The sequence below is a fragment of the Salvia miltiorrhiza genome, chromosome 3 (assembly GCF_028751815.1).
Source record: "Salvia miltiorrhiza cultivar Shanhuang (shh) chromosome 3, IMPLAD_Smil_shh, whole genome shotgun sequence".
In the NCBI taxonomy this organism is placed as follows: Eukaryota; Viridiplantae; Streptophyta; class Magnoliopsida; order Lamiales; family Lamiaceae; genus Salvia; species Salvia miltiorrhiza.
This window is the reverse complement of record NC_080389.1, coordinates 24017942-24037687: the sequence shown is the minus strand read 5'-3', so window position 1 is coordinate 24037687 and position 19746 is coordinate 24017942. Positions and strand designations below refer to the sequence as shown.

The following is a 19746-nucleotide window of genomic DNA, read 5'->3' as shown; positions in this document are numbered from 1 at the left end:
ATTTGAGGGGAGAATATGCATTCCCCGCGATGATGAACTTAAGAATACGATCATGAGTGAGACTCATGACACGCCTTACACCGCCCACCCAGGAGGCACAAAGATTTATCAGGTTGTGAAAAAAAAGAGATTTTTGTGGGACGGAATGAAACGAGACATAGCTTCGTTTGTAGAGCGATGCTTAGCTTGTCAGCAAGTGAAAGCATTACACCAACGACCCTATGGGAAGTTAAAACCGTTGGAGATTCCCGAGTGGAAATGAGATCACATAGCGATGGATTTTGTGATAGCTTTACCCAAAAGTCAAAGAGGAAATATAGCAATTTGGGTGATTGTAGATCGACTAACAAAATCTGCACTTTTCATACCGATCCTAATCGCGTATGGACCAGATAAGTTAGCACAATTGTACGTTCGTGAGATTATAAGATTGCTTTGAGTACCGATGTAAGATCACCTCAGAAAAAAAAAAATCATCACGTTCTTGGATGAGTTACAGAAAGAGTTGGGTACAAGGATGAATTTTAGCATAGCAGACGATAGAAGATATGATAAGAACTACTATCCTTGATAGAGGAGTACATCGGGAGAATGTGTTGCCACAAATTGAGTTTGCCTATAAGATGTGAGACAAAGTTTCGAGATAGGAGACGAAGTTTTCTTGAAGGTTTCACCCTCAAAGGGGATGAATAGATTTGGAGTTAAAGGACAGCTTAGACCCAGAGTTATAAGTCCTTACGAGATATTGCAAAAGATAGGTCCAATAACGTACAGGTTGGCTTTGCCACCTAGCTTTGGAAATGTGCATAACGTGTTTCACGTGTCACAATTGAGAGGATATACATTTTCGATCCAAACCATGTGGTTTACTAAGAAGAAATGATCTTAGAAATTGACTTGAGTTATGAAGAGAGAGATACCTCAGATGATGCTAAATCATAAGATTCGACAATTGAGAAATAAGTCGATTGCACTGGTTAAAGTCCAGTGGAGACGTTATAATTAGAAAGAAGTGGAAAGAGAGCTTGATGATAAGATGTGAGAGAAGTACCCGAAACATTTACAGGAGGTACAAATTTCGGGACGAAATTTATTTTAAGGGGGAGGGTATGTAATACCCGGACTTTTGATGACGTGTTTAATTGCTTGATTTTGAGTAATTAGGGTTTAGATCCCTTGTTTGATTTACTTTGTAAAGAGATGAAGAGTTATATGAAGTTTTGTTGTTATATTTTAAAGATGTTGAGATGTTCTTTTGATGATGTGAGGATGATGTGGGATTTTATATCCGTATTTGAGTTTGAGTATTTGAATAATTCTAGATAATTATTTGATTGAGAACGGTGAACTCGGAAGTGAAATCTGAGTCCGTTAAGACGTTTTTGAAAATTTTGACTTTTTGACGATGAATAGTAAAATACGGCTATTTCGTCTTTTTGTCGACTTTCAAAATCTTACGTGCACGTCGTCGAGAAATATTCTTAGTTTTTCGATACGAGTCCAATAATGAAAGTTTTTATTTTTGGACGACGAGTGAATAGTAAATCGGGATTTCTCGATAAACGAACCGAGCTCGTTTATCAGAATTTCGAGAACGAGCTTGCGTTTTCTATATTTATATAGAATTACGAGTATAATGAAAGTGAGTAGGAGTTGAGAGGGCGAGTAACGAAGAGTATGGGTAGTTAGTCGTTAAAACGAGACGAAACGAGATATTTAACGACTAAATATCTAACCTACCTTACCCTTAACCACCCCCCAACCGCCCAAACCCATTTCCCCTCACTAACTCACGTTGATATCAGCCAAACACTCTAAACTCACACACACAACACCTAAAAACACACACTATTTACACGCATAACACCATTTTAGCTTGAGCTCAAGCTTTTGAGCTCCGTTTTGAGCACCGAGACGAGCGCCGATCATCTTTTCGATCACGTATCTAAGTAGGTAAGATCTCTACCTATGTTTTGATGGTTTTATTTTTGATTTTCGTCGACGTCGAAAAACGTCGATTCTCGACTTTATTTTGAAACGACGTCGGATCGTCGTGAAATTTTAGTATGTTGTTCTTGGGTAGATGTTGAGCATGTTTAATGAAGGGAGTAAGAACGGAACGAACCGTAGCTATGAAACCCATGAGGGCAGCCCCGTTTTTCGTCCGTTAGCTTGTCTTTCGATTTTTGTTTGATCGTTTTGACATGATATTTGTGCTTAGGGGCATGCTAGGATCGATATATATTAAATTCGTATTTTTCCAAGCTCGAAAATTGTATAAGTTTTTAGAATATGATTATTTAAATTCGTGAAGTTTGGGACGTTGCATGATGAATATTATTGCATATATGTGTTCTACGATATCACATGAGCATGCTAGATTAATTTGGGAATTTTCGAGGAATGTTAGAAACGAGAAGCATGAGGACCGAATGGTTTGATGCCCGGATGTGAATATTTGATTTTTATTTGAATGATTTGAGTTTATATGTGTTTATATTTATTAAATATTGCACGTATAATTTACTTAGATTAATTTGAACACCGAGGTTCAAATTTGATGAAGGCCGTGAGTCATAAGGCCAGAGACGAGCGATGCTCGATTTTAAGTTGAGATTTGTGGCGTATGTGAAGTCATGTAAGTGAACTAGCAGTGCATATGAGTTAATGCAATGTTAGTAAGACTTTATGAATTATTTGAGTATTTATGAGATGAGCATGATTAGTAAGTTATCGAGGTTTTTGAGTTGCATGAGAAATGCATATAAAATGGCTAAGTATGAGAAATTAGCATGGATTAGATTTATTAGTTTAAATGAGATAAATAAGTTAGAGAAGCATGTTAATTAATTAAAGTTGGAATTTAGTATTTTATTATGAGCATGATAAATTGTTAAGATATAATTTATTATTTGAGTTTGATATCGATTATGTGTCTAAATGGAGTGAGTGTGAGAGTTATGATTAACGCACATAAATGTTGGTATCTGACACTCGAACAATTGGTTTCGAGTATAAATGATAGTTTACTGATAAAGAGTTTTGATGATTTTTGAATTGTTGGGTTGCGTTGAAGAGATGTCAAGATGTTAAGTTTTGAGTTGAGAGACGAGTTCACGTAGTGAGATTCACGCGTTGAAATCTCGTGGCTGACATTATGTATGAATAGGTCATGCCGAAATTTTTAGTGAATACTTTGATATATCATCAAATAATCATTATAATTTCTTAGTGAAATTAGGATTTGAGCATAGTCAAAAGAGAGATGAACATTAGAGATACTAATGTTTCATAAAAGAGATTAGATTATTAATCGAGTTTTCTTTAATTACTTCTCACTGATTCTTCATAACGATGAAGGTCCTTTTGGGAAGTAACGACTTGAGGGAGAGAGTGACGATACTCATTGATACAGAGACACAACGAGGTGGGCTTTCTTAAACACGTATATAGAGATCCCCTGCATGCAGGCCTCTTATACGAAATGAAATGAATGACATGATATAATTGTTAAGTTTCGATTTTATGAAAATGATCAAATGATGAATGGTTCTTTATGAAATGAAGGGAATTATTATATGAAGGATGTTATATTGAAGTTATTGCATTGCCAAATTTTTGATGTTTTGGTATGTTATCTATCTGCTTGAGATGAAGAATTCGGTCCTATGCTAGTGTAGATACTAGTAAGGATTTGTGTACACTGAGGTGGTCGTGAGTCATCGAGCGGGTTGGCCGATCACAGTGCTGCAGAGGGAGGCCTCCCTCTCAGTACTTGATGTTATAACAGATATGATACATACTTGATGAGAAAAGTCTGCGCAGACAACTTTGAGGAAATGAAAATGAGTTTAGCTAATACAAGGCCTTTCTACAAATTCCTTGTATTATGCATATGGCAATGACAATATTTACAGCTTTATAAGCATGAGATGAGATGAGATGTTTGGCATGTGTTCACTGAGTGCTTTTGTACTCAGCCCTGCATATGTTTTTCAAAAATGTGCAGGTTGAGCATATGTGATGATGGTGCTGCAATGAGCGGAGTCTCCAAGGTTGTTAATAAATAGTTAACCTGTCTAGAATATGTCTTCATACATATGTCTAGCTACTTTCCGCTGCAAAATGTTTTGATGTTATAGTACGTTATGTCATACTATGAGTCTTAAGAGAATGGTTTCATATGATGTACAACTTGATTAATGATATTTATTAAGTTTTTATGTTGTCTTTCATAGACTGTTTAAATGAGTATTGATGAGGAATTATGACGAGTTTTCTTAAGTTGAGTAAATTTTACGGTTTCAAATGACGCCCCTTTCTTCCCCTTATTCTTTAATCTCATCCTTAGTCGTAGATCACTCGTCTTAACTATCCTTAGTTAGGGCGGGCTGCGACACCGGCGCCGTTGGCAGTTTACCCACGATATCAATTCCCCATTTGTCGAAAGGATATGCCGAGTACATCACCCCCATTTCTTCCCCCGGGACGTTAATCCTTGGCGCGTGTCTTTGGCAAGGTTCGCACTTCTTTACATAAGCTTTGGTATCCCTGTCGATGCCAGGCCAGTAAAAGCCTGCTCTGATGATTTTTCTGGTCAGGTCTTTGTATCCTGCATGATTTCCACAGCATCCCTGATGGATTTCCTTTAGAGCGAATTCTGCCTCCTCCGATGATAAACATTTAAGGAACGGGTTCGTGAAAGATCTCTTATAAAGCTGGTTGCTGATCAAACAAAAATTTTCATATCTAGCGTATTTTGCTGTGTCTCCCTCCATTCTTTCTCCCGTACATAAGAAATGAATAATTGGGGCTCGCCAATCATCCCCCACTTCGACGGCGCAGACTTAAATCCCTGGGCTCTTCCTTGGTTCAAACAAGAGTGTGATTTCGTCATTCCATGATTGTTCAACGGCGCTGGCCATCCTTGCTAGCAAGTCAGCCCTTCGATTTTCTTCCCGGGGTACTTGTATTATTTTCAATTCTTCAAACTTTTCCTTGAGCTGCTGCATCTGATCATAATAAGCTCTCATTCTATCATCGCGAACCTCACATTCGCCTCTCAACTGCTGGGCTACCAGTTGCGAATCGGTCTTGATTATTGCTGTGTCTGCTCTGAGCTCCTTCAAGATATGGGCAGCCCTTATCACTGCCTCATATTCTGCCTCGTTATTTGACAGCTTGTCCTCAAACTTGATCGCAAACTGGTAGGCTCCATCATCTGGAGATTCAATGTATATTCCGACTCCGCACCCCTCTTTGGTGACGGAACCGTCGACCTTGGGCCGTCCATGGTCCTCGCAACGGCCATCTCGTGGTCTCTTGAATGAAGTCAGCTAGGGCCTGTGCTTTAATGGTTGTACGCGGTTCGAATGCCACGTCATATTCGCCCAGCTCAATGGCCCATTTTACCATTCTTCCTGCGAGGTCTGGCCTCTCCAGGATTTGTTGAAAAGGCAGCGCTGTTCTGACGATAAGTTTGTGTGACAAAAAGTATGGGCGCAACTTTCTTGCCGTGATCATGATAGCATAAGCTGTTTTCTCTACTGCGGTGTATCTAATTTCCGCTCCTTGGATGATTTTGCTCACGAAATAAACTGGCTTCTGCGTACCTCCTTCCTCCCGCAGTAGCACAGCGCTTAAAGATTCTACCCCCACCGAAGTGTATAGATATAGTGGCTCCCCCGGTATCGGCTTGGTCAAGACGGGTAGTCCTTTGAGATATTCCTTGAGGTCCTCGAAGGCTTGCTGGCACTCGCTACTCCACTCGAATCGACTTTCCTTTCTCAAAATTTTGAAGAAGGGCAGACTTCTTTCTGCTGACCTCGATATGAACCGACTTAGTGTCGTTATTCGTCCGTTCAATGTTTGTATCTCTTTGATGTTCCGCGGCGCCGTCATGTCAATAATAGCTCTAACTTTGTCTGCATTCACTTCTATCCCCTCAGGCGTAACCTTGTATCCCAGGAATTTTCCCGACTGCACCCCGAAAGTACACTTAGCCGGATTGAGCATGAGCTTGTGTCTTTGTATCACCGAGAAGATTTCCTCCAAGTCGTCCGCATGTGTGCGTGCTTCAGTGCTGCGTACCAGCATGTCAACTACATAGACCGACACATTCTCTTTCAATTGATCTTTGAAGATTCTGTCCATCATTCTCTGGTAAGTAGCCCCAGCGTTTTTTAGTCCAAATGGCATACTCACATATGCGAAGATCCCTGCGCAGACTGCGAATGCTGTTTTAATAATATCGTTCCTGTACATCTTAACCTGATGGTATCCTTGGTAGGCATCCATCATTGACAGGAGTTCGCATCCTGACGTTGCGTCTACTAACTGATCAATCCGTGGCAATGGGTAACAATCCTTTGGACAGGCTGCATTGAGGTCCCGGTAGTCCACACACATCCTCCAAGTCTTAGCCTTCTTTTCCACCATGACAGTGTTTGACACCCAGTCCGGGTATTGTACTTCTATGATATGTCCCGCTTCTAACAACGCCTGTATCTGCTCTCGAATAGCAGCGTCCTTTTCAGTACCGAAGTGTCTCGTCTTTTGCTTGACTGGCTTGATCGTGGGATCCACGTTCAAACGATGCTCGGCTAGCTCTCTGTCGATTCCTTTCAGGTCCGCCGTAGTGAACGCGAATACGTCAGCGTTTCTGCGCAGGCAAGCTATTACTTTTCTTTGCAATTCTGGCTCCATATGTGCCCCGATTTTGGTAGTAAATCCCTCCTTATCCTTGAAAAGCTCAATAACCATGCACGTATCATTGGTAGTGACGAGGGGTGTTTTATCATTTCCCCCTTGCAGCTCTGCGATCTCTCTCCGCTCGGGCTCTGAAGCCGTGATCACTCCAATTTTTCCCTTCTTGCTTGCCTCTACTTGGTGTACTAACCTTTCCCGTTTTTGTCCGGAGTATTTAGTTAATACTTGTACATGGCATTTCTTCGACACGGCCTGGTCTCCCCACACTTCACCAATTTTGCCTCCTTCCAAGGGGAACTTCATCTTCAAGTAAAGAGTAGAGATGATTGCTTTAAAAGAGTTCAGCGCCGGTCTCCCAAAGATCATGTTGTAAGAGGGTTTCGGTGCGTCAATGACCAAGAACTTGACCATTCGGGTCTTTTTTCCCCATGGTTGCCCTATCGTCATTGGCAACTCAATTATTCCCACCGGTAGGACTGATTCCCCTGAAAACCCATAAAGAGGAGCCACAGCGGGCTCTAGCTTAGCCTCCAAACCCATTGCCTGCTAGCACTCTAGATATAAGATGTTGACGGCGCTGCCTGAATCAACAAAGATGCGGTGTACCAATACGTTGGCCACATTGGCAGAAAATACCAAGGCGTCGTCATGAGGATAGAATAAAGACCTAGCATCCTTTGGTCCAAAGGATATTATCGGTTCATCGGGCGCGGTGTTGATTGTCATGACAGCTTTGTCATAGTATCCAGATCTAACCGTGCGGGCCAATTGTTTTTTGGCCCTGTTAGATGTTGGTATATTATTTTCTCCTGTAATCATGTGTACCTCTCTGTCATACTGGGCGTGGTTTGCGGGGTTGTGTCTATCCTGGCTGTCTCGCCTATGATTTCTTTTTTCCCTTCTCTCCTCATGTATGTGTCTTCTTTCCCTGTCATCATGGTCGCGGCGGGTGTCATCCCGCCGGCGCCGCTCATCCTCCCTACGTTCATCGTAACGGTTCTCTCTATATGAGCCTCGTGGTCTTTCTATGTATTGATCCAGGAACCCCTTCCTGACCAAAATTTCTAGCTGATGCTTCAAATGTCCGCATTCGCGGGTGAGATGACCGTAACGGTTGTGATATTCACATGACAAATTGTTCCTGCCTGGGGCTGGGGCTCCGGGTTGGTAATCTTTTGGAGTTCTGAAATAATTCTCTTCTTTGATCTGGTGGAAAATTTCGTCTATGTGACGATTCCATTGAGTTGGATTTTGCAAATCATCTATGTAACCCCCTCGCTCTTCCCTCTTCTCTGTCTGCGCCGTGATTAATGAACCTGTTCCAGCTTCGATGGCCATCGTTGGGATTCTGGGAGGTAGACCTCGGTAGGGATTCCTCGGGATGTATTTTTCTCCAGCGTCTGCATTGTCTTGCTTCTTAGGCTTGAGCTTATCGGCCTCTGCCTTTCTTGCCATTTTAGCGTCTTCCAGTTGGAGGTATCCCGGTATTATTGTCATGATGTCTTCGAAACTGGTGGGCGGCTTGATCTGGAGTGCCTCAAAGAGTGGGCCTTGTTTCAACCCTCTAGCGAAAGCATACCACTTAATCTGAGATTCGGCGTCTGGTATGTCTAACGCGATTGTGTTGAATCGTGCCACATATTCACGAAGTGTTTCTTGTGGTTCCTGCCTGATGTCCATCAAGGAAATTGGTGTTTTCCCCACCCGCTTTGCGTTGGCAAACTGTCTCATGAACATGAGGTGAAGATCATCGTATGAGTATATAGAATTATTTCTCAGATTGTGGAACCATCGCTGGGCCATGCCCGATAGAGTCGTGGCGAAGATCCTGCATTTGATTCCCTCCCCATACTGATGGAGCGCCGCCAGCCCCTCGAAACGGGCTATATGCACCTCCGGATCGGTGGTGCCATCATAATCCAATGAGATGGGGCGGTAATTTGCTGGTAGGGGTCTTGTGAGTAGGTGTTGATATAGGGATGTCGGAGTGGTGTCCCTCCCGGTCTCTCGTGAATATGGTATCATTCGGCCTGCGCCGACTTCTTTTGAGGAGCTCTCTCTGGGGCTCTTCAGGTCTCAGTCCGTGTTGGTCGGGGAATTTGTTCACCTCTGTGTTATGATCGTGCTCCCTGAGTTTTGTCTCTAGACTTTTCAACTGGTCTCGGAGGAAAGATACTTTTTCCTTCAGCCTGTCATTGTCCTTGTGTGCTCCTAAGCTGCGCTGCGGAGTGGTCCCGCTGGTTGAATCAGTCACATCTTCGATCTGGACACTGTTCGTAATAAACTTCCGCTTGTTCTTTCCTCCTTCTTCTCCTCTGTCTATTCCTGTTTGAGCGGCCATCGCTGTCTCTCCTCCCCCTGCCTGCGCAGGCGCGATTGCTGCTTTCTGAGCAGCTATGATTCTCTCTGGTGAGGCAGCTGGCTGAGTAATGCCCATTAAAGAGCGAATAGTCGCATAGTTGAGCATAGCCAAAACTTGGTCATTGATAGGGACATTGGCTGGCTCTGGTGCTGTAGTGATAGCAGCCGCGGCGGGCATATTTGCTCCCATATTAGATTGTACAGAAGCAGGGATCATGTTGTTGATTGTAGTGAAACCCGGCGGCGTAAGCCCAGTCAAGTCGACTCCCTTAGTCGATGTGTCGTCAGTAGGTTTGGCAGATGTGTTCCCTGCAGCGGCCTCGAAATCCTTGTTTAGATCCTTGCAGTGTTGATGAGTTGCCATTGTGAAGTACCTGTTCACTGTATCGCAGTAAGATAAGAAATAATGAGTCAAGGTTGGAGAAGTATACCGGCGCAGGCGGACTGCGCAGATGTCGCTGTGTTATATCGGCGGTAGGTGGGCCTATAAGTATTCCAATAATAAAAGATAAGCCCCAGAAAAACCCACGAACTTCGGCCCATGGAACGATCCCCGATTAAATGTACGGAAATCCATAGATAGAAAGGAATTTATAGAAATCCGCTTTGCAGTTCTTTCTGAGATGAACATCCCCCTCTTCTAGGAAATAAACCCAGAAAAAAGGTGAAACAGAGTTCCCGTCGTTCATAATTAGGTAAAGGACATTTCCGCAACGGAAGGTCCTCTCCGGTAGAAAATGCTCTCAGAAAAGCACAAAGGTTAGCCCAAAATAAACAGTGAAATATCAGAAACACAGAAAGGGAGTTACCTCTCTGTATCGCACCGGGAATGCATCAAAATTAAGCAAGTAACATTAATGCACAGCACGTATAGAAAAGTTCAAAAAATTCAAAAATAGCACAGTTCCCAAAGAAAAATTCAAAAATGGCACAGTTCCCAAAAAATATTTGAATAAACCGTCTCCTTCCCCTGCTATTTCCCCTTCATTCATGCAAGGTGACAAAGGCCACCAAGATCCCGAAAATCCCAATGGATTGCCGATACAAACAACGAACATACATTTCATCCATTATAAACGCAAAATAAGCCATGTTTAAACATTTATGCACAAATCACTTGATTATTCCATCCCTTTCTACGTATAAACCTCAAATGCGGTAAAATATAGCCATAAACGCAGGCTTGGTAACGAAACCCCCCTTCTTCCCTTTGATTTACGCCAGGATGAACAGATCTAAACCAAACATGGACAAGGACACTCAGATATTCTCTCAAATCTCACGCCTTAGCCCAATTTTCCCACAGACGGCGCCAGTTGGTGAAGTCTAACGTTCAAACCTATCTAAACTAGTCGGAAAAGGACGTCGGAATCACCTGTATCGCAGTGTGAGAGGGGATTTGCTTGAAAACTTGCAGACGAGATTTTTTAAGGTAAAATTGCATATCAAATAATGGTTTACAAAGCGTATTTATAGGATTACATTAGGGCGAAGGGTAAAAGGGGCTTTTCATGTCGTTCACGTACTCCACATGCGGCGTACGTGAACGTTTCTCTCTCCACTAACAAACTCTCTAACTATTTTGCAGCTTTTTGTTAAACACGTGCTCTTTTCCAGCTCTCATTACTGGTTGTTTCCACTCCCTAGGTCTTCTCCGTATGTCGCTTTAGTGCTGCGCTGTCCTCTCTAGTCTGCGCAGACCTTCGGCGGTGCCGCTATCTTTTATGATGTGGCTTTGCCTCTTTCGATCCGAGTGGGCCTGGGGTTTAAACTAGCTTCTTTCTTAGTCTGCGCAGACATTCGACGGCGCCGTTGTATTATTTCGACGATCGTGTGATGTATCCACGCTTCTTGAGTCCAGTGTGTTCCGGGGCTAAGTCGGCGCCGCTGTCCTTGTTTGGGGTAGGATGGCTGATGGGATCCTCACTCCTCATCAAGCCGCATCAAGCTCATGCAGTGGCGGTAATCAAGGAGAATTCCCCAATAACCACGGGGAAATGGAGAAGCAAAACCGTGCAAGCAATCAAGGCTACCCAATGCCCCAGTGAGCCACTGCCACCTGTCACTGCTACACCAGAACAACCACCACCCAAGCAAGGAGATCCAGGTAGCTTTATTTTTTATATTAGCTTATGTGGGGTTGAAAAGACTTTAGGAATGCTTGATTTGGGCGCGGCAGTCAATTTGATGCCACTTGATATTTTTGAGAAATTGGGAAATAAAGAGCTGAAATGCACGAATATTAAGATAGAGCTAGCCGACGGCTCCATTAGCAGCCCACGAGGCCTTGTTGAGGATGTTGAGGTGGTTGTGAGGGGAATTAGTGTTTTGGCTGATTTTGTCGTCCTTGATGTGGGAAAAGGGATTAGAGGGGAGAATGGGCATCTCGTGCTACTTGGCCGACCCTTTATGGCTACCACCCAGACTCGCATCGATGTTAGTACAGGAACTGTGAGTATGGCAAGGGCAGGTAGAGCGGTAACATTCTCAACTTTCGATAAAAAACCTACTACACCCACTTCCTTAATTCAAAGCTGCTCTTATGTTGAAACTTTTGATGCTTTGGAGGAGAACTGTATTGTGCAGGAACTCTTTAATAAGCTGCAGGAGGAGGACGTGATCGTGGAGAGATTCCTTGCTAACTTGCAGGATGAGGCTGACATTGAGCAGGAATTTTTGGAAAAGCTGCAAAAGGAAGAGGATATAGAGCAAGGCCTTCTGTGTGCCTTGCTATTGGAAGAGAAGCTTGATGAGGTTGGGTCACTCATTTTCGTTGGATGTGTGGATAGAGAGCCATCCCAGGATATGAGCATGGAGGACTCATTTGGAGGAACCGCAGCTGCAATTCAAGAAAATGTGTTTACAAGGGTGCTAAGGCAGCTGGAGCTTCAATCGGATTTTGGTTAAGGGTTTCTCTTAGTCGGGCTGGCGACTTAAAAACTAGCGCTGCATGGGAGGCAACCCATGTTTTCTTGTTTTTCTTGTTTTCGTTTTTCTTTCGTTTTGTTTGTGTTGTGTTTTGTTGCTTCTATTGTTGGGTGCAGGTTGTTGCATTGGAGACTGCTTGTTCTTTGGACGAGAGTGAGGCAGACATCGTGGGACACTACAGACTCACCACTGGATCGGTATTTAGGGAAGTTTCCTCTTTCACCCTTCTTTTTATTGCACTGAGGACAGTTCCAGATTTTAAGTGTGGGAGGGGGGTGCTTGTTGGTATTTGTAAATCCTCTGGGTGTCTTCTTGTTGTGTTCTTGGGCTTTCCTGTGTTGGGGCGAATGGTCCCCTCGTCTTACTTTCTTGCTTGTTTTTAAGTGCATCGCATGTTGATGGTGGTTCGCTAGCGATTCTGGGTAGTGCTTCGTGTTGTTTGTTGTCCTTTTCCTTTGTGATTGAATTGTTCCCAATTTGGTGTAATTAGCTTAATGTTTGGATGCAACACCCTGATGAGCAACTCTTGATGTGATTTGTCCGATAGAAGCTAGGGGAAGTGTTTTCATTGCAATTTCCTAATATCTTTCTCTGTGTTGAAATGTATGGTTGGTTGTTGAGTTTCTGATAGCTCTGGGTCTCTGCTCCTCTGATGACATCATTATGAGCATGGAAAACCACACGAGAATGTTTTGGACCACCTCCAAAAATGTCATTCTCGCGAAATATGGCCTATCTATTAAGAGCGAAAATAACTTGACCCAAAAAAAAAAGAGGATGAAAGAAGGTGAAAAAGGAATGAGATATGATTATAAAGGAAATTGCATTAGGAAATTCACCCCTAGCGGAGAATTGGGTCTGATCGGATTGAGTGGTATCATCTTGTTGTTGCATTTTAAACCTTAACTTTGAACACTTGATTGGGGACATTGATATCTTGAAGGACTTGGATTGGTTAGTGTTTGTTTGGTGAGAAGAATCGCTTGTGGATTTTCTGTCGATGTTGTGACTGTTGCTTGAGGACAAGCAAAGGATGAATTTGTGAGTCTTTTTGCTGTGCATTCGAGCATGCTTCGTGTATTTTTGCTCTATCCTTCACTTGCTCGATGTTATTTGGTGGTGTTACTGTTGTGTGCAGGAATCGGGAGTGGTCGTGCTGTTTGGCATCGTTTTGGAGCACCTTTTGGATCAAGTCTCACGGCCGCCGCCGTCTCACAGCGCCGCCGTCCACGGCGCGCACCGTGCAGTTTTTGGAGAGGATCAGCGAAGGGCGCTCACGGCGGCCGCCGTCCCTGTGTAATCCGACAGTTACGTTTTTCCATTTAAAAGCCGATTTTTAGGGTTTCTTGCACCATTCTCGACCCCAGCAGCCTCCTAGGCGATTTTCCCTTGCTTTTCCTTAGTTTTAGAGTATTTAAAACATCAACAAACATCTTTTGGCTTGTAGATTGAAGATCATGTTAGTTGTCATTACATCGGATTGAAGTTTTAGATCGTACTCGCTGTAAGAACTCAGTTTATGTTTTATATATGATTGAATTCTAGTTTATTCCCTTCGCGTAGATTAATGTTGCTTCGAGTTTAATTGATGAATTGTTTGTTCTTTAATCTCGCCTAGATAATCGTTGTTTATGATTGATTGTTTTATCTATTGCTTCCTAGATTGCTAGTTTAGAACCCTAGGTTTATTAGTCTTCCTGCGTTCTTAATCTGCTTCCTATCTTTCGCCTAGATAGATTTATATGCTTTATTTCAATTACGCATTAGTTAATTGGAGAGAGAGTGCCAGACCCAACTATCCGATTAGAGTGTTAGGTTTATTTCCTGTTTCATGTGAGTAGCACGATCGAAGCCCTGCTAAGCCTTCCTTGAGAGACGACTTGAGTCACCTTACCGCCCTAGGATGACCTCGTATAAATAAATACATTTCACTATGAATTACTAATATTTGATTAAACTTAAACGCTTACATCTAGTCTCTCATCCCTCGGTGACAAAAAAGTTACATCCTCGCGGATGTGGAGGCGGAGGAAGGTGCTATAGTTTTGTGCAGCCGGGGGGAGTCCAGTCTCCAAGCTCTGTCCATGCATGCATATAAGATAAATAAGTTATTATTTGCGATATTATATATATATGTATATATATATATATATTTATATATATATTACTTATGAATTTATTTGATAATTACTAACCAGACTCTGCTGCAAGATACGAGTGGACTGAGACCCTCCCACGTGCCTGCTGATCCCTGTACCAGGTCCATCGGGCTCAGACATCCGGTTCGCACGTGCTCGCTAGGAAACGTCCTCAACAGCCTCCTGACTCCAGTATGCCTGGAGTCTTGTCCAGAATTCGGCAGACATCCAGAGGGGTCTATCCATCACCAGACCTTCATCAGTACTAGCCCTGTGCTTCCTCTTGTAGTCGCTCATCATGTCACTGTACCTCTTGTTGGCTTTCTGTTCCCACATCGCCTTTACATCAAGCTCGTCCTCAGGCGACCAAGCAAACTCTTTCTGTTGAAAGAAATAGTTAATTTAATATATAACATTTTACAATAGATAATGATAAATTTATATGCATTATAAATTCAATCATACCCGTAATTCGTCAAAGTACGAATCCTTCACAGCCGGGGGAGTCAACCTCCAAGTGTACCCGCCTGGGTTATCCACCTTCTTAAATGCTTTAGTGCAGGCTTTGGCCAGGCCCACTGGCTCCATCAAAGTACTGTGTAAAACTAATTTAAGGATTTGTTTGCTATACGAAAAATAATGATTTAAATTAAAATACTTACCCATTAGGCATCCTCTGAAAGACAATCCTCCCATGTGCTTCCCTAGTCGAGTTGGCCCTGATGTGGGCAGCTGTAGGGCCTCTGGGCCTTCTAGCCCGTGAACTACTAGAGGCTTGGGGAGTCTCAGGAGTCGCAGAAATCCCTATACTGGACAAATGAGATATGTCATCAGTCGGCTGCTCATCCCGATCAGACCGACCAGATCGACCGAACGAAAATAAACTTCTACGATGAGACATGTTACCTGTTTCAAATTGATTTAGATAAGCATTGACACACATAAAATATCATGAATTACTTGAATCTAACGAAATTTCGACAGCATAACCCCCACTATCCATCAACCAAACAAACAAACACATTGTCAAATATTGGGTACAAAGAAATACATTATCAAATAACCAAACAAATACAATTATGACTATCATCAATATGTTCCCTAACCATCACTACTGTCATCATCACTATCGTCCTCATAAGATGTCAACGGTGGATCATCGTCTTCTGGTTCATCGTCATCTTCAATGTCGACGATTCCACCGAGGGGATGAAGAAGAAGTGGCTGGTCAATGTCTACTGTTGTGTACAAAATATGATTTTCTTCTTCCACCTTATATTTTGATATTTTGCGAGTTGAGCGTTTCTCCCATCAAAATCTTCTGTAACCTTCACGAAGCCCAACTACTCTATTTGATTCAAGATTTTTGTTCCTGATCTCTGTTCTGGTGGATCCACATTGCAAGTCTTATTCTTCAAGAATGATGTTCTATTTCTTCTAAACACATGGTTACGAGGTAAGAACTTTCGATGATTGTCAAGCCGGCCATGGAGGCAAGTTATATGGTGTGACAATGACCGGCCAAGATGAATATTGACGTCCTGATTGCGCAAAGGGGGCAAAACCGTCTGTAGATAGACCTAATCTCACATTTCTGGTCTCCTGAGCAAATTCAGGATAAACTGAATTCAAGTGTTTCCAAGCCGGAGAGTCTGCCGGGTGGCGCATAACCCCATCGTCTGTTGAAGTCGTATGCCAACGCATATTCTCGGCTGTTACTGCAGATGCAAACAACGTCTGCAGTCGGGGCGTCAAAGGAAAGTAGTGCATCTGTTTAGCGGGTGCAGGTTTCTTTCGCAAACGTCCAGATGCACGTCGTGTCTCCTTATATCGTGACTTACCACAGAAGTTACATCTATGCAAATCACTATCATCCCGCCAATACAGCATGCAATTATTAACGCAACAATCGATCTTCTCCACGGGCAAACCCAAACCGCTCAGATTTCTCTTCGTACTATAAAAGTCTTCTGGACAGTTGTTATCCTTCGGTAAAACATTTCGAAACATCGAAGACAACTAATTGTAAGTTCTCTCTGACATGTAACTTTCAGCCTTTATGCTAATGAATTGAGTCATCCAGGATAGCTGTGAGCAAGTGTCACAGGATGGGTATAATGGATTATCGGCCGCGTTCAACATGTCGTAAATCTGTTGATCGTCAGGATTGGGCGGCTCCTCCAGATTTGAAACATCTTGGTAATTACTAGATCCAGCATGATCATGCACCATCCATTCGTAGTTATTGTATGACCCATCATCCTCATCCATTACTTGGTAATTACTAGGTCCAACATGTTCTGTCGCCATACACATCGGTGCTTCCCCATGATAAACCAAAGTTGTGTAATTGTAGACAAATCCACGCCTAGTAACATGTTTTTTGACTGTAGGTACAGATAAAAAGGCTTCATTGTTACACTTCTTACACGGGCACCTAATGTTTCCTACTCCATCTGTATACGCCGTTTGATTTATCGCATAATCAAGGAAACTCTCCAGCCCCGTTTCAAATGCAGAACGATCATTGTATCTCGCGTACATCCACATGCGATTATCACTCATTCTTGCAAATTCTAATTGAAAAAAATAAATAAATAATCATAAATTACTTGAATCAAACGAAATTTCGACAGCATAACCCCACTATCCTAACTGCCAAGTGCTCGACTCTACCAGCAGCTATAGTGACCATTGTGGTCCTTATTTACAAAGCCTATACTAGGTCTACCCGCCACCCCAATGTTGAAGCAATAATACAATACATATAAAGCAATAAAAAACAGAATAATTAAATTTAAAACAATCATTTATAGGGAGAAGATCCTTAAGAAATAATCAATTTCTATCTCAAAGGGAGAAGATCCTTAAGAAAATGATTAAATCTATCCCAAAATATATAATATCATATCATTTCATGATAAACACATACTAGCATACTTAAAATTCAATTAATCATACTTCATTTAACAAAATTAATTAACATAAATAAATCTCTAACAAATTCATACTTAAAATTAATCATGCTTCATAATTAATCTAACTTTAATTTAAAATTAATCAAACTCCAACAAATTATTAATTAGATTGTAAAAAAAAAATTAAAATTAATTTAACTAATTAAAATTAATCATACTTCACATATTATAAATTAATTAAAATTAATCAAATTAACATTAATTAGATTCTAACAAAATAATAGTAAAAACAAATTTAAAATTAATTAATCATACTTCAAATATTATAAATTAATTAAAATTAATCTAATTAATATTAATTTTAATCTAACAAAATAATTAATAAATAAATCAAATAACGAGAACCAAAGCGTACGGTAGTGGTCGGCGGCGGAGCGATGGCGATGGCGGTGTCGGCAGCGGCGTCGTTCAACTGAAATGTTAAATAAAGAAAATGAGATGTGAAAGTGAGAGATAAAGAGAAAGAGAGAGAAATAAGACCTGCAGGGGTGGCTTGCCGGCGGCGGTGGACTGACGACAGCGGTGGCTCGGCGGCGGCAGTTGGGGGTGGGGCGAGGCGGCGACTGGGGGTAGGAGGCGCGGCAGGGAGGGGGGGAGGGGGTTGAGGGGAAAAGGGGATCTGTGCATGAAAAGGGGATCTGGGTACTGATATTTAATTGCAGAATTACCGGCGGCAAAATGCCGCCGCTAATTACCGAAGGCAATGCCGCCAGTAATGTGCATATGTATTTAAATTTAAACTTAAATTAAATTATTTTATAATTACCGACAGCAAGTCGCCGCTAATTAGCGGCGGCGAGAATGCCGCCGGTGATTTCGCCGGTAAATAATACAAACGACCCGCCTTGTTTTGTCGTCGTTGGGCCGCCGGTAATTTCGCCGGTATTTCGGCATTTTTTTGTAGTGTGAGGGCCGAGCCTCATTAAAACCTCATTGAAGAAACCTTAAACGAGAAAAAAGAGTGGCCGTCTAAAGGAAAGACGAAACAAAAAAAGAAAGAAAAGATACGGGCGGGGAGCGGAGAAAGAGCCCCCTCAGAAGCTCCGGCCGAACCATCGCCCCTAGGAGGCTTAGCTCACACAAACCAGCATCAAAGGAAGCTAACAACGAACAACGAAAAAGCGAAAAAGCAAAAAAGCGAAAAAGACCCAGAGAGGAAACACCAACAACAGCCCAACTGAAGAAACACAGATGGAGCCAGCTCAAAAGTCCAATGCCAAGCAGCCACCTGCAACAAAGAGCAAGCCGGGAGAACGACAAGGAAAAGCATAGAAAAACACAAGCAGAACCACACCCCCAAAGAACAAGCAAAGGTAAGAAGCACCCTACAAGCTTAATCGAAAGTCGATTCTCAAAAAGCATTCACCATAGCCAAGGCGGGACCTGGATGAAACAACTTCCCAACAACAACACCTTCCATCCCCAAACTCACATGAAAAAAACTGACCCCAGGAGGTGCGCGAAGCTAATGCTTTGATATGCAACAACAAGCTGATACAACTCAAATCGTTCAGACCCAATTCTCCGTTATGGGTGAATTTCCTAATGCACAGGCCTTTACAATCAGTCTCGAACCATAACAAAACAAAGTCACTGAGCATAGTAAAAAAATTTGTATTAAGGCCAGCTTCACGGGATGAACACTTTCAGAGGAAATCCGACATGTTCCCGCGTGGTTTCCCATGCTCATGATGTACAAACGAAACACCAGAGGAACAAAGACCCATAGTCATCAAAACTCAAATAAATCTTTACATACCAGAGAAAGATATTAGGCAATGCAATGAAAACACTCCCCATAACATCAACTGGACAAATCACGTTAAGAAATTGCTCACCAAGGTGTTGCATCGAAAACCTTAGACTAATAACACAACCCTGACAGCAAACAATGTTTAAGACACATTCCAAGAAAACAATGTTTAATAAATCTCTCTATCTCTCTATATATATACTCCCTTCGTCCACAAAAAAACTTCCTAGGAGGGAGTGACACGCGTTTTAAGAAAAAGATTGTTAGGTGTATTGGGAGTGGAGAAAAAGTTGTTGAGTGTATTGGGAATGGTGTGAATGTGTTATAATTAATATTGAGAGTTGTGAAAAAGTGAAAGTAAGAGTAATTATAAGTGGTGGGCTATAGTCCAAAAGTAGGTAAGAAGTTTTTTTGTGGACGTTCCAAAAAGGAAAGATAGGAAGTTCTTTCGTAGACGGAGGGAATATATATATATATATATATATATATATATATATATATATATATATATATATAGGGAGAGGTTCAAATAAGAACCACTAAATAAAATAAGAACGGAGAACCATTTAAGTCATTGGATCATCAAGATCTACGGTGGATGCATCATTTTGATGAATGAATGCAGAATCTGGGTTCAAATCCTAAAGGGAGCAAAAATTTTATTTTTTTTCGAACGCAGTAAATTTAAACGCAGTAATATTTATATAACATATGCAGTAATTTTAATGATTCTCATGTTCTCACGAAAATTGTGGTTCTCATTAGAACCGCACTATATATATATATATAGAAAACTCAAGCTCGTTCTCGAAATTCTAATAAACGAGCTCTATTCATTTATCGAAAAATTCTGGTTTACTATTCACTCGTCGTCCAAAAA

At 41.9% G+C, this 19746-nt stretch overlaps 2 protein-coding genes across 2 annotated transcripts; both read right to left on the bottom strand.

Annotated features, from left to right (window-relative positions):
* Positions 1-4847: 4847 nt before the first annotated feature.
* LOC131018551 (uncharacterized) lies at positions 4848-7248 on the bottom strand. The gene is made up of 2 exons (XM_057947265.1): positions 5413-7248; positions 4848-5321 (listed from the first exon to the last, which is right to left on the bottom strand). Exons 1-2 carry the CDS (start codon positions 7246-7248, stop codon positions 4848-4850), a joined length of 2310 nt encoding a protein of 769 aa, XP_057803248.1.
* Positions 7249-7254: 6 nt separating this feature from the next.
* Positions 7255-8511, bottom strand: LOC131018550 (uncharacterized). Its single transcript, XM_057947264.1, has one exon. It carries the CDS (start codon positions 8509-8511, stop codon positions 7255-7257), a length of 1257 nt encoding a protein of 418 aa, XP_057803247.1.
* Between the last annotated feature and the right edge of the window lie 11235 nt (positions 8512-19746).

Coding starts and splice junctions, on each gene's coding strand:
- LOC131018551 (XM_057947265.1), bottom strand. CDS start 7,248: ATGGGTTTGGAGGCTAAGCTAGAGCCCGCTGTGGCTCCTCTTTATGGG. Junction 5,322..5,412: donor CAGACCTCGCAGGAAGAATG/GTAAAATGGGCC, acceptor ACTTCATTCAAG/AGACCACGAGATGGCCGTTG.
- LOC131018550 (XM_057947264.1), bottom strand. CDS start 8,511: ATGGCCCAGCGATGGTTCCACAATCTGAGAAATAATTCTATATACTCA.